The sequence below is a fragment of the Chenopodium album genome, chromosome 27 (genome assembly GCF_948465745.1).
Source record: "Chenopodium album chromosome 27, dcCheAlbu1.1, whole genome shotgun sequence".
Classification (NCBI taxonomy): domain Eukaryota; kingdom Viridiplantae; phylum Streptophyta; class Magnoliopsida; order Caryophyllales; family Amaranthaceae; genus Chenopodium; species Chenopodium album.
In genome coordinates, this window is record NC_137860.1 from 36,147,395 (window position 1) to 36,161,920 (window position 14,526).

Sequence of the window (14,526 nt, forward strand, 5' to 3'; positions counted from 1 at the left end):
TATAGTCCTATTAGGCCTGTGATTCCTCATTGACTGATCATCTTCTAAAATGATCCAATATTTTACTTAATGAAACAATATCTTTGTTTTCTACTCTTCTATAGTCCAGTCACATGATAAGTATATTTACTCATGCTTACGAACTTAATCATCTTTTTTTTTTTTTTTTTCACTGCATCTGCGGATTCCACTTTCTCCTTAACTCCGTGTCAGGTAGCCTTATGGAAGTCCCAGCAGGGGGATCACTCTTCGGCTTGGTTGCGGACGGTCCCGATATCAGGTTTGGGTCAGACTATGAATGGTAAGACCTACCGTAGTGTTCTTTGCTACAAGTTGGGTGTTCCTTTGTTCTCCGTTTCAACACCGTGTTCAGCTTGCTCAAGGGTTTTTGAGGGGGATATTTATGGGGATCATGCAGTATCTTGTGCTGGGATTGTGGGTATTAAACATCGGCACAATGTTGTTCGTGATACCCTTATTGATATTTGTTTTCGATCTGGGATTTCTGCTCGTAAGGAGGTTAACGTTGGGTTGACTGGAGGAAACGACGGGGCTCTTCGACCCGCAGATGTGTTGCTTTATTCCTGGGATAGAGGCCTTGATGTATGTGTTGAATTGACGGGGTCTTCACCTTTGACACAATCGGGGTTGTCTGACTTCGTTCCTGGTCGAGTTGTGTCTGATGCGGCTCAGCGGAAGCGGGACAAATACGAGGCGCGTTGCAGGGCTATTGGCTATGGTTTTCTTCCTTTCTCCTTTTCTTCGTTGGGGGAATTAGAGAAGGATGAAGTTGCGTTGCTGAAGCGGGTTCAGGCGTTCGCTAAGACTCAGGATATTGGTGCTCGTGCAGCTGCTCACATCTTCACCAGGATCGGGTTTGCTATAGCTAGAGGGGTGGGGGCCTAGATTGTATCTCGGCTCCCCACCAATTTCTTGTAAATTGATTGACTTTGTAGGTTTTTTGAAATAATAATAATAATAATAATAATAATAATAATAAAAATTATGTTCAATAATATTGGTCGATTTAAGTCACCATTTACGTGTTTCAATCCTAATGTATCATGTCCAAAAACCTAAAATTATGGCAGGATTTTTCTATTTTTTAAAATTTGATTTATGAATAATCGATTAAAATATTGCTAGATTATGTACATTTACGTTATCATTCTTAATTATTTTTTAACTTGGCATTCCCTTCCTACCATCTATATGTACAACTCCAAACCAAAACTCCTAATCATATCCCAAACAAACATTACCCTACATCTATTGATTAATTATCTTCTAATCATATTATAAGCTAGTTAACCTTTTCTCTTTAGCAAACAAACATGTTCATTATGAAAACCTCACTTCCTAAAATTGCATTTGCCCTACTTTTAATAACCCTATTTCTTGTCAACAGCCAAGCACAAAATTCCCCTAGGGACTATGTGGCCGCACACAACACCGCTCGAGCAGCGGTTGGTGTAGGGCCATTAGCATGGAACAACACCGTGGCTGCCTACGCCCAACAATACGCCAACCAAAGGAAAGACTGCCAATTGGTGCACTCATCGGATTCAAACTACGGTGAAAATATAGCCGAAGGTTCGGGGTATAATGGCGCGTTGAGTGGTGTTGATGCGGTGAAGTTGTGGATTGATGAGAAATCGAGCTACGATTATGACTCGAATTCTTGCACAAATGGTGAGTGCTTGCATTATACTCAAGTGGTGTGGAGAAACTCGGTTCGTTTAGGTTGTGCTCGAGTTGATTGCGAAAATGGTGGGGCGTTCGTTACTTGTAACTATGATCCTCCTGGTAACGTTGTTGGAGAACGTCCTTACTAGTAAAAATAAATAATTATGGATCGGAACATCTTATTGCTTTGATTTGTATTAATTAATAAGTCATCATCTAATTAGTGGATGGAGTCAATACTGTTTGTTTGATTTAATAAGTTGTGTCTTAATTAGATAATTGTACGTCTCTATATCATTAAATAACTGCTGATGGCTATATGATTGTTGTGAAGCCATTACAAAATTGAATTTTGTCCCTATCATTTAGTAATTCTAATGCACTCTTGTTAATTACTATGAATAGTACATGCATATGAATAGTTACTAGTTAGCCATGTTTTATTACATAACTACAATAATGCAATTCTCACTTTTAAAATAAAATAAAATAAAATAAAATATTCTAGGTATATATATATATCTATAACTCCATAAGGAATAACTATCTAATTTGCTGAAATTTCATTATTAATAATTTTCATTTTGGTACGTATTTTATAAATAGAGACGATTGAGCTTAGTTGTGGGTACAAAAAAGTGTTAATCCAATGATAGATCATAGTAATAAGATCATCTATATATAAAAGACGTTTTAAATAATGAACAATTACTTGCACTTTGATTATTTATTCATATTGTACATGGAAATCGAGTGTTACATGCATGCATTTTTTGTTTACATGAACATATAGAAGCGTAACCAAACCTCTTGTTTTGACTTTTGACCATTAGTCACTTCATGTGTAAAGCAACTGACTTTACTAGGATTATTATTACAAAGACAAATACTAATCATCACATTATTCTCCCAATTCAATCTTCCACACGTATCTTCCTTTATTGATTATCACCAAATCCTTGATTAATCACATGACCGCGATTAATTTAAAAAGTTTGATCAGATGTTAAGTAAGGTCTTTGGTCAGCCCAATTACCCGGTGGATCATAGTTGCAAGTAACAAAAAACCAACCGTTGTTACATTGAACCCTAGCACATCCAACACGAACTGAATTACGCCAAACCACTTGAGTGTAATGCTCACATACCTCACCAGGAGCACAAGTATTGGAATTATAGTCATAATTAACATTCTCATCCACCCACAGTTTTACCGCAGCTGTGCCGGTCATGAAAGACCCGCTACCAGCGGCTAGGTTCTCGCCGTATGGCCCACTAGAATGGCGCATAGCGCAATCACCTCTCCTTTGGTTGGCATATTGTTGGGCATATGCGGCCAATTGGTCATCCCATTGTATATTACCAACACCCACCGCGGCCCTAGCTGCATTGTGGGCGTTAACATAGTCTTGTGGTGAATTTTGTGCATGACAAATATTGGCAAGGGCTAGGGTTACAAAAATAAAACATGAAAATGATGCAAGGTTTTTGAGTGAATTCATTTTCATATTATTAGAGGTTTTATTTTTGCCTCAAAAGAAAATGAAACTGATGGAAATTTGCTTAAGATGACATAGATTTTTATAGAGAGATTGAATAAGTAGTAGGTAAGTTTCTTTGCAAGGGTAGCATCAATAGATCAAATATTATGGCAATATGGTTAGTCGGCAATCGGCATCATGTAAGTCACACGAGAAATAATATTATAGTGCAAGGATCCGTGACAGATTCTAAATTTATTATGATTGATTAACTTGATTGCTGGCCGCTCTAAATTATTAACTACGATGGATCAATGTTAGATCATATCTCTAACAATCGATCTACCTAGTTTTCTTTTTTGTAGATGTATTAGTTCTATAATATATGGAGTAAATCATTATTTAAAATCTATAATTTTTTTACTTCTATTTTATACAAGTATCTCTTTACATGCAACATTATAACCACACCAAATCCACAAACTATATATATACGGTGAAAATCAATGGTTTTTTTTTTTTTTTTTTTTTTTTTGGTCCGTTTATTTTCATTTAAAAAAAAGAAAGTTGCTTGGGATTCATGATATAATAACTTTTTGCATGGTTAAAATACTTATATTGTTTAGTCTCTGATAATGCATGGAATGCTAATGTATATAGAATATTATTCATGCTAAGTTTTTTTTGCCCATCGCATTTTACTTCGTGTAATAGCAGGTTTAATGGTTTATACACGCTCCGAAAAAAAAAAGCCAATTAAGTTGTGAAAATTGTTTTCTTAGAATGATACAAGTTGATAGATACTATACATTTTAATTAAATCAAATTGATTTGCTAAAGTAGCTTTTATTAATTAGCTAGAGTAACTTTTTATAGTTAGCCACTAGGCTCACTAGGGTACCTATATGAATCATTTTTTGCAAAAATTAGATCGATTAATTAAGTAAAAATACCATCTTTTATATACAACGTACACATGGGTGCATGTAGAGGTAAGTGTACACAATGGTGGTTCTTTAATTTGTTCATTCGATATTTTTTTATTCATATTAAGATTTTAAAATGAGTAATTGATAGAGTATAAAACACATTTTTGGGCCTTAACCATCAGTTTAAGCTTTTAGTTGAGTTAGTCCTCTAACATGGTATTAAGAGTCAACGTGACACAAAGGTCACGGGTTCGAATCTCATCCACCCCTCCTTTAAAGTGGAATTAATTCGCACCAGACATGGGTGGGCTTGTGTTGCATCCATATTTCAAGCCCGAAGGGCCTTTCATGTGAGGGGGAGTGATAGAATATAAAACATATTCTTGAGCCTCAACTATAAGCTTAAGCTTTTGGTTGAGCTGGTCTTCCAACAGTAATAAAATGTTAAATAAGTGCACCTTTAATGGAGTGATATATACAAACACATATTATCATAGATGGGGAATGTTGGATGAAGATACATCTTTAACATAGACACCCCTTTTATGGGGTACGTGATATATACAACGTTGAATTATACAATCAGGTACATACAAAAATATCAGGTGGTTGTATATTTTAATTAAACATTCTCTGAAATTATTTTATTAGTGTTATAAATTGTATGAAGTACGTGCAAAACAGTATGTTGTTGATTATTTTTCATGTCATTTCATTTTCTAGAATCAATGAACAGTTTGCAAGAGCTCATCATACACGTAAGCTAATACAAGACAAAGGATCAATGAAAGGCACGGAGGATAAGGTTGGATAGATATGAAAATAACTTATCAGCCTCTTTACTTTGATTTGATAATTAGAGTTACTTACAAATTAAGTGTGTCTTTTACAATGAATTAATATTTGGTTAAGTATAAGTCACCAATTGAGCAAAGATTAAACTAAGCATACTAATTAAGTTACTAACTTATATATACTATGAATGACCATGCAATGGCAGATTATGACAGTACACACAGAATTTTTGACAAATGTGCACGTAAGAAATGATCAGTATTGAAATTAATTGTAACAAAGCAACACACCTACAATGACAAATCTTGGAAGAGACAAACACATACATAGTCGTAATTAAAATTGATTAATTATAAATCAGGTTCTTACAACAGTAATAAATTCAACTTGACTTGATGAATGAATCCAAGTAGCTAGTACATGTATATCAAGTATGCTTATTTAATTTAAATTTTCTCTCAACAAGCGTTACATATATAATGCTCTAGTGAGCTAATTAATAAATAGCTTAGTACCACATATTCTAGTGAGATAAACTCACTGATTGGTAGAATAGAACAAGCTCCGTTGTAAGTTTAGTAAGGTTTCTGGCCAATGTAATTACCTCGAGGATAATAGTTACAAGTAACAAAATACCAACCGTTATTACATTGAACCCTAGCACATCCAAGTTGAACCGAATTACTCCAAACAACCTGAGTATAATGTCCACAAACCTTGTTAGGAGCACAAGTATTGGAGTAATAGTCATAATTGACCTTCTCATTCACCCATAGTTGTACTGCAGCCGTGCCAGTCAAAGATGCACTACTACCTGCCGCGATGTTTTCTCCATAAGGTCCACCTGAGTGTTGCATAGCACAATCGGCGATCCTTTGGTTGGCATAATTTTGGGCATAGGTAGCCAATGTGGTATTCCATTGTATGTTCACAACACCCACCGCGGTCCTAGCAGAATTGTGGGAGTTGACATAGTCTTGTGGTAAACTTTGTGCACGACATTTTTGAGCAAGGGCTAGGGTTACGACAATGAAGCATGTAACATATGCGGAGGTTTTTGAAAAATTCATTTTGAGTTGTTAAAAAAATATTTATCAAATCAAGATTTAGTATATTGATAAGATGTTTGTGATAAAATTATGTATGTGATGTAAGGTTTTTATAGCTAGAAAAAGGTAAATTGGCGTAGATAAGTTGATAGTCAAACACTACTTGTTAATTATTTAACCCTTTACCTATATTGTACTCCTCAATTCGGTAAATTAGTTGATAAGATTGATCCAATGCATCAAATCCAATGAACCAACTTGAACTAAATTTTATCAAATATAGAAAATCACATAAAATAAGATAAAGTTACGCACACATGCACCGCAAATCTATAAGTAAATATGGAAAATATCCAAATTTATTACTACGTACTCTACTATTTTATATGTTGCTTCATTATTTGGCACATTTGATAGGCTAACCACTTGCAGTCAATTTAATCCTTAATTTGTACTTAAGGTATTCCATGAATGCTTCGATTATAAGGTATGCACTATGAATGGAGTCTAGCCGTCTAGGGAATGATCAATTCAAGGAGACACTGCAAACTAATTAAAGGAAAATCATGGAAACAAATATACTTCAATTTCGTTCTGCGGTATGAATTAAATTAACAACCTTTGCTTGTTACACAGTATGTAATTATTATAAATTGTTCGTTATTAAGGATTTAATTAAGAATAGTACTCCATATTTGAAATTATATTATACACACATATACATTTACAAATTAATTACGGAGTACTAATTACAAAAACCTATAGTTTATTACGAGTATTAGAGATATGTGGAATAGGTGTAGTTGATTTTTATGAGCTTTGACTGTGAAGGGGGAATGTCGTGAATATGTGGTATAGAGTAGAAATTAAATTTATTTAGCTTTAAATCTTTGATAAAATTTAATGAACAAGCATTACATAGAATGATGAAACTTCCGTTATAAGTAGTTATGTATTTTTTTAAGGGTAGGTCTTAATATATATATTAACCCTAAGGGCTACATATGGGCGTTAACTATACTTTTTATAATGGAATAAAGATGGAAATTCATTACAATATCTCACACAAATCGGTATAACTAATGTTAATCTATCCTTAATATTTTCCTTTTTACTCCGCCGTAGTTTCTTATAGTACATACCCCCAAGAGCTAAGAGCTATGTTTATTTTTTCGAGGCCAAATTTTAAAAATATATATTATTTCCTCTTATTTGTTCTTTTATATACTAGTATACAAATTATATATGTAACACATATATCTTCTTAGAATGTAATTTAAAGAAGTGATTAAAAAAAAAATAAGTATACAACTAAGCTTTGAAATCTAATAACTTAAACGCTTTTTTCTAATATCGGTTGTAAATAAAAAAAAAACAATTAATTTGTTCATTTACCAAGTCTAATATATATCTTCATCATTAAAGTTAGTGTTAAATTGTGTTTTGTAAGTAAATAGAAAAAGAAGAAGTCTTTTGTTATAATAATGACCCAAAACTGTCGTATGATATTGAAAGTTTGTGATGAGTGTGTTGACCACATATCTGTGGAAAAATATGGACTATAGATGTGTTTAAAAAAAAAAAAAAAAAAAAAAAACCATTACTAGTAAGAACTAAGAATACATTTTCTACTTGAAGGTGTTTGACTGTTTGAAAATTTCATCCCATAGTCATTTTATCCACATTTACCCCACCTATATTTAGTCTCATTAATTTAGATAAAATTGTAAATTTTCAATTCAACTAGCGCGGCCTAAAAGACTTTGATCAATAAAACAAATTATAAACATTTACAAACTATGAGTTAATTGAAAACTACCAAGAATGACAACTACAAAATGAAATTCAAACCTTTGATTAAATTGTTTACTTGTTACATCAAAATTCTTTTTAATTTAATTTTTTTATATTCATTTGTCGTGGTAAAATAACTAAATGATGAGGCGGCTACTTAATTGCAATAGATTCTCCCTAACATTCTGTAGAATATGAGTAGAAGATTTGTGGAAAAAAAAATAAAATTAGAAAACGGGTAACAAATATATATTCTTTCCCCAAGTTACACGTTTTCTAGATGCATGCATGACTTCCATAAGGCCCTTTCAATAGCTGAACAGGCTAGTCAAGAAGGCATCATTATCAGATTTATTTACTTATTTATTTTTATATATGCTTAATAAATTAACAGGATCAAACTATTACAAACTTTTGATTGGTTGAGCGAGCTACTAGCAGTAATTTGATTGGTTAAGAATATATATATAGGTTGCATTTTTCCAACTGCAGTACAAAACGGAATTTTCTTGGATTTGATATTGCTCCAAAACTAAAGATATTTATTTGGCAACTGCAACTTAATGGTCTTCCAACTACAAATAATTTGATTTACCGTAATATTAATGTCCCTCATATTTGCCCCTTTTGTAATTCACATGCTGAAACACAGGATCATCTGTTTCTAAAATTATCTGTTTCTAAAATTGTCCATTTATTACACAGTATTGGGATGCAGATATCGTTAGTCGTTGGATGGGAACTCAAGTTAATACCCCGAATCTCCTTACTCTTTTTCGGGACATTCGTCATAATGTTAACCTTCCTGTAAAAAAGATTATTGTTTCTTTATGGAGTATATGGAAAGGTCGTAATGCTCTTATTTTTAATCGTATCCCCTCTACTATTATGAGTATTTATTCTAGAGCTTTCAAAATATTTACAGAATGGAATATTCGTTCTCATCTTGATTCTTTTAATGACATTGTTCCCAAGACCCATTCTCCTCTTTACCATAAAACCATCCAAGTAGCTTGGTCCCCTCCTGCCCCTGGTGTTTTCAAAATTAATTTTGATGGTTCTGTTTGTAATAAGTTTGGATCAGCCGGAGTTGCTATTAGAGATTATACAGGAAATAATGTTGTTAGTCGTGCTTATAATCTTGGTACCTCGACTCCTATTATTGCAGAAGCTACAGCTCTCCGTAACAGTCTTCTCTTAGTTGTTGAACATAATATACGAAAACTTTTTATTAAAGGTGATAACCTTTTAATTATAAATATTTTGCAGGATAAAGGACGTTGTCCTTGGAAAATTCAATTGCTATTGAATGACATCAAGAAGTTGTTGACTCACTTTGAGGTTGTTTCTTCTTGCCATGTGTATCGAGAAGCTAATCGTGCAGCAGATTATGTTGCAGCTATAGGTCATCAAATTTCAGGCTATGTAAACTTTGACCCTAATGTTTTTCTATTTTTATTTCTTTAGATAAGTTAGGGTACAGTCTTGAGAGAAGACTTACCTAACTTTTAAAAAAAAAACCAAAACTACAGTACAAAACAAATTTTTTTTTTTTTTTTTTTTTTTTTTTTTTTTTTTTGAGGTCGAAACAAAAAGGATTTTTTGTTATTAACGAAAGGATATTCTTATCGAGAAGCTATCCTTCAGATTAATCTTCACATGCATAAACAATACTTAGTGAGCTAAAATACATACATAATCTAATTTATTGAGTATGAGGTTGAAAGCTAGGGACGACGGATTCTGTTCTTTCAAAAAAAAAAAAAAAAAAGGGACGCGGATTCTGATCAATCAATTTATATTTTTTGGATTATTTAAGTATTTCTGGCTAGCTTGGTACAAACTTTTAGAAGGTCTTCATTATTTAAATACGTGAAATATACGATTACATACATGCGTAAATGACTTCAAGGGTATACAACATGCAATAATGTAACTAAAAATTAAGTATACATTTCATTTATTTATTTGTTTCTCTCTTAACAAACCTAACATACATAATAATATAGAGCACCACATATATATAATTAAGTGAATATCACTAAAAAGGATCTAGTGAGCTTATTCCAATTCACTCTTTATTACAACAAGAAGTTAAACGAAAGGTTTAAAAGAGATATATTATTATTATTATTATTTTTTTCCAAGGTTGTTCTCATATTGAGAATTAGTCGTAAATTTTCTCGATGATCGAAAAGCTTAGTAAGGTTTCTGGCCTACCCAATTGCCTGGAGGATCATAGTTACAAGTAACGAAATAACCTCCATTATTACATTGAACCCTAGCACATCCTAGACGAACCGAGTTACGCCAAACCACTTGAGTATAATGTCCACACACCTTATTAGGAGCACAAGTATTGGAATTATAGTTATAATCGGCTTTCTCATCCACCCACAACTTTACCGCGGCTGTGCCAGTCAAAAAAGCACCACTACCGGTGGCAATATTCTCCCCATACTGCCTACTACCGGAGTGTCGCAAAGCACAATCACCTTTCCTTTGGTTGGCATATTGTTGGGCGTATTCCGCCACTCGGTTATCCCATTGTATGTTTCCAACACCCACTGCGGCCCTAGCCGCATTGTGGGCGTTAACATAGTCTTGTGGTGAATTTTGTGCATGGCACAGGGCTAGGGTTGCAAAAATGAAGCAAGAAAATATTAGGTTTTTGGACAACATTTTTTTAGGGTTGTTAACTTATAATAAAGAGTTGATGATAAGTTATTTTTGATGAGTAGTGTATGGTTTATGGGGGTTTTTTATAGGGGGGAGATGCTTAAATTTCTTTGTAATTGGTTGGCGGCATTATTTTCACAGGTAGAATATTCAAAGTTTGAGAATGACAAGCATCAAGAAAATGTACAAACAATTAATTAATAAAATTCCATCTATTCCAAACTTTTAATCTTATCCACGCCATTTAGCCACTTAAGTCTTGAGAAAATTAATATTTGAGATTAAATCTCGTCTACATCAGCTCAGCCATACTTTATAATCTTCCCTAGCTACAAACCTGTTCGAATTCAATTCATTGCCATAAATGCACTACTATGTCATCTTATTGGAGTAAAAATGATGGTAGATAATTTTATTATTGTTGCTAGTAATGTGCAAGCTAAGATGTATTGTACGATTGCGAACGTAGGCTAATTAGTTATTGAGATATTAATATGTGTAGAGTTTTCTATGATTGACGTAGTAAATATTAGTACAGTTAATAAAAGCTTCGTCCCAAATATAATTTGTGAGATAATGAAAAGGATATGGTAAATGCTATAAGAATAACAAGTACCAGTACTTCTCAAATTAATTTATACAAGTCACACAAACAAATAAACGTTGTGTGCTGACGCTATGCATATATGCTTAGAGGTGTCAAACCCGAACCGACCCGAAAAAAATTATCCGTTTCGAACTGTAACCGAACCGATTTGATCCGAGAAATTCAAGACCCAAACCCGATCTGTAACCGAACCGAACTCAACCCGAATCCGAACTTGACCCGATCTGAACTTAACCCGGCACCGATTTGATCCGACCTGAACTCAACCCGAATCCGATTTGACCCGCCCTGAACTCCAACCGAACCGATTTGACCCGACCCGAGCTCAACCCGATCCGAAATTGACCCGACAAATAACCGATCAGATCCGATCTGTTTTGACCCGAACTGTTATTAACCCGACCCGATTTTAACTCGATTTGATTTTTACCCGATTCGAATTTAACCCGACCATAATTGATTATTGACCTTTTTAGTCAAGTTCTTATACTATATATTTACTAATTATTAATAAGTTAACTTTTTTACTACAAAGAAATAGTCTAGAGTCTTAAGTTTACTACAAACCCATCAAGTGAGACAATCTAACCAAAAAGTAGGTGGGGTCCATATAAAGAGCTCTCTCTTCCTATCTCTCTCCTTTTTTCTCTCTTTACCATGTGTTTTTAGAATATTTTAATTGTTGTTATGCATTTACAAATACATAACATTTCCTTCATTACTACTTCCTCTACGACTGTGCATTATCCTAGAATTATAGGCATTATACATCGTACGGTTATATACACACTACATACCTATGCAATAATTTATGCTTAAATAAAAAGAATGTACATAGTAACAATTAACTATCACTATGTATAATGTCAAGTTTTTAATATAAAAATTGAATTAGTAATAAAGTAATTCTAACAACCATAACAAATATCTTATACAAATTGAATTAGTAATAAACTAAACTAATAGTACAGAACTCATAACCTCGCAAGATTGTACAATTGATGAAGAGTTGTAACCTTGTAATAACCTTAAAAAACTGATATTCTATTTTGTATATATCACCATATGTAACTATTATTACTCATCAATATATCACTAGCTCGGTCTCACTTATATAGGTATGATAAGTTATCGATAATTATTCAATCTCAATTTTCCTTTAAGATAAAAATTATACATAACTTGATCAAATGAGAAAACTAAAACTTCGTGCTTCATAATTAATAATCATATCGAACCAATAATAAGGTAAAAACTCAATAATATCTCTAGATTAAAAATAACCTTATTTGGATATGAATTTGGTCAGATCGACCAAAATCCAGCCAAACACAAAAAGGAATTGAATCGAAACTGACCAATTAATGAATCAACGGATCAACCTTATCTTAATTAAACCGAACTTGACCGAACCGAAATCAACCCGACCCATGTTCATCCGACCCGAAGTTATCCGGTTAAACCCGTTTTGAACTCGATCCAAAATTATCCGAACCGAAAGTGAACCGATCTGGAGTTGACCCGACCCATATCCGACCCGGACTCGATAGACCATGACCCGAATTTGACCCGACCCGAATTTGACCCGATCCGACCCGATCCGAGTTAAAAGGATAATTTTGATCCGAACATATCCGACCCGAGCAGACCCGACCCGAACAGACCCGACCCAAACTCCATCCGGTTATCCGAATTGACACCTCTATATATGCTATTTCAAGGGACGTGCAATGCCTTCTTTTCACTAATTGGTTCTTGAATTACTAAATGGGTGAAATTTTGGATGCTATCGTATGCAATCCTTATTTTCCGATATAAGTACTCCTTTAAATTAGCCCGTATTTAAGATTAATTCATTTTGGATTTTCTATTCAATTCAGTAATAATGTCAACAGAGAAGCTATAATGTATATTTGACATCTTTGATCGATTCAATTGGTAAATTATAAAAACTATTGATTCTAGTTGAAGCAATGGTACACGTTTTAGTGCTAAGTCACTATTTTGCATTTGGCTACGTTTTTATGGTTAAGGCTGACAAAAGTTTGAAATGATACATACATTAACTCAACATGTACAAATCTTAGAACATATACTCTCTCTATTTTTAATTCTTTTAAGTGTATGTGACACTTAATTCAGAATGTGACTGTAATTTTATATAATTATTTCTCGATCTATTTAATCAACATGTCTCACATAAGAAAACTTTAGATATATTTATTAATTCAGCATATATAATAGCTTCTTATTGAATATCATCAATGCTCTAGTGAGCTGAAATACGTACATAATTATTTATCTGGTTCACATGCATCAAGCTTTAGTAAAAACTCTAGTAAGGTTTCTGGCCTACAAAATTGCCCGGTGGATCATAGTTGCAAGTAACGAAAAACCAGCCATTATTTTGACATTGAACCCTAGCACAACCAAGACGAACCGAGTTACGCCAAACCACTTGAGTATAATGTCCACAAACCTTACCAGAAGCACAAGTATTGGTATTATAGTCGTAATTGGCCTTCTCACTCACCCACAGTTTTACTGCATCTGTGCCGGTGAAGTCACCGCCACCTTCGGCAATATTTTCTCCATATTTCCCACCAGAATGTTGCAAAGCACAATCAGCCATTCTTTGGTTGGCGTATTGTTGCGCGTACGCCGCCACTTGGTCATCCCATTGTATGCTTCCAACACCCACTGCAGCCCTAGCTGCATTGTGGGCATTAACATAATCTTGTGGTGAATTTTGTGCATGGCATATTTGGCCAAGTGCTAGGGTTACTATGATAAAGCATAAAAATATTGCAAGGTTTTTGGGCATATTCATTTTTTATTATTTTTTTTTTAATGTAACAAAGAGGTTATTGTTACTTGGGATGAATTATATGTGCATGAGTTAGGGGATTTTATAGTGGGAGGCTTTTGAAATTTCTATTGAATATTTAGAGCTAAGCCAAAGTTAGGCTAGTGCCTGGAAAATTATGCAAACTTCCTAGACTTTTAACTTATTATGGATGATAATTCAAACCGTTTAATTTAGTCTAGATAAGTATTTCTTGTGGTATACATACAAAGAAATTTGTGCAATTTTTTTTTTTAATCAATTTTGAGATGAAATTATTTTACGTCAAAAAATCAAACTATTACAGTAGTAATTTATTAATAGGTGTATAAAGGAAGTTTATTACAGTAGTTATTTATTAATAGGCATTTTGAGATCAAATTATTACGTCAAAAAATTAAAGTATAGTCACTTTGGCGGAGTTGGATTTTTCTAATTAATATGAGCTCTATCTTTCTTTCAAAAAAAAAAAAATTAATAAATAAATAAATAAATAAATATAAATAAAAATAAATTATTAATAAAATATATAAAGGAAATTGTTCAATTTTTTTTTTTTTTTTCCAAAGGGAATTGAAGTGATCCTACTATATATGGTCACATCTTAATAGTACTAATTGACATTAATATAGGAAAACGATATGATTGATAATTATTCCCG

The 14,526-nt window shown here is 33.2% G+C and overlaps 5 protein-coding genes across 5 annotated transcripts; 1 reads left to right on the forward strand and 4 right to left on the reverse strand.

The window, feature by feature from the left end:
• The first annotated feature begins 243 nt into the window (after nt 1–243).
• Nucleotides 244–1,835, forward strand: LOC145620592 (pathogenesis-related protein 1-like). The gene is made up of 2 exons (XM_081675287.1): nt 244–519; nt 1,409–1,835. Exons 1-2 carry the CDS (start codon nt 299–301, stop codon nt 1,833–1,835), a joined length of 648 nt encoding a protein of 215 aa, XP_081531413.1. The 5' UTR covers nt 244–298.
• An 837-nt stretch (nt 1,836–2,672) lies between these two features.
• Nucleotides 2,673–3,188, reverse strand: LOC145620174 (pathogenesis-related protein 1A-like). Its single transcript, XM_081674806.1, has one exon. It carries the CDS (start codon nt 3,186–3,188, stop codon nt 2,673–2,675), a length of 516 nt encoding a protein of 171 aa, XP_081530932.1.
• A 2,278-nt stretch (nt 3,189–5,466) lies between these two features.
• LOC145620198 (pathogenesis-related protein PRB1-3-like) lies at nt 5,467–5,994 on the reverse strand. Its single transcript, XM_081674830.1, has one exon. It carries the CDS (start codon nt 5,959–5,961, stop codon nt 5,467–5,469), a length of 495 nt encoding a protein of 164 aa, XP_081530956.1. The 5' UTR covers nt 5,962–5,994.
• Nucleotides 5,995–9,667: 3,673 nt separating this feature from the next.
• LOC145619412 (pathogenesis-related protein PR-1 type-like) lies at nt 9,668–10,477 on the reverse strand. The gene has a single exon (XM_081674096.1). It carries the CDS (start codon nt 10,414–10,416, stop codon nt 9,934–9,936), a length of 483 nt encoding a protein of 160 aa, XP_081530222.1. The 5' UTR covers nt 10,417–10,477; the 3' UTR covers nt 9,668–9,933.
• Nucleotides 10,478–13,213: 2,736 nt separating this feature from the next.
• Nucleotides 13,214–13,913, reverse strand: LOC145619173 (pathogenesis-related protein PRB1-3-like). Its single transcript, XM_081673804.1, has one exon. The coding sequence runs from the start codon at nt 13,848–13,850 to the stop codon at nt 13,356–13,358; it is 495 nt and encodes a 164-aa protein (XP_081529930.1). The 5' UTR covers nt 13,851–13,913; the 3' UTR covers nt 13,214–13,355.
• Between the last annotated feature and the right edge of the window lie 613 nt (nt 13,914–14,526).

Excerpts from the sequence above, each read along its gene's own strand:
- LOC145620592 (XM_081675287.1), top strand. The coding sequence starts at position 299 with ATGGTAAGACCTACCGTAGTGTTCTTTGCTACAAGTTGGGTGTTCCTT. Across the intron at positions 520-1,408 it reads GGATTTCTGCTCGTAAGGAG|CCAAGCACAAAATTCCCCTA; the intron begins GTTAACGTTGGG and ends TCTTGTCAACAG.
- LOC145620174 (XM_081674806.1), bottom strand. The coding sequence starts at position 3,188 with ATGAATTCACTCAAAAACCTTGCATCATTTTCATGTTTTATTTTTGTA.
- LOC145620198 (XM_081674830.1), bottom strand. The coding sequence starts at position 5,961 with ATGAATTTTTCAAAAACCTCCGCATATGTTACATGCTTCATTGTCGTA.
- LOC145619412 (XM_081674096.1), bottom strand. The coding sequence starts at position 10,416 with ATGTTGTCCAAAAACCTAATATTTTCTTGCTTCATTTTTGCAACCCTA.
- LOC145619173 (XM_081673804.1), bottom strand. The coding sequence starts at position 13,850 with ATGAATATGCCCAAAAACCTTGCAATATTTTTATGCTTTATCATAGTA.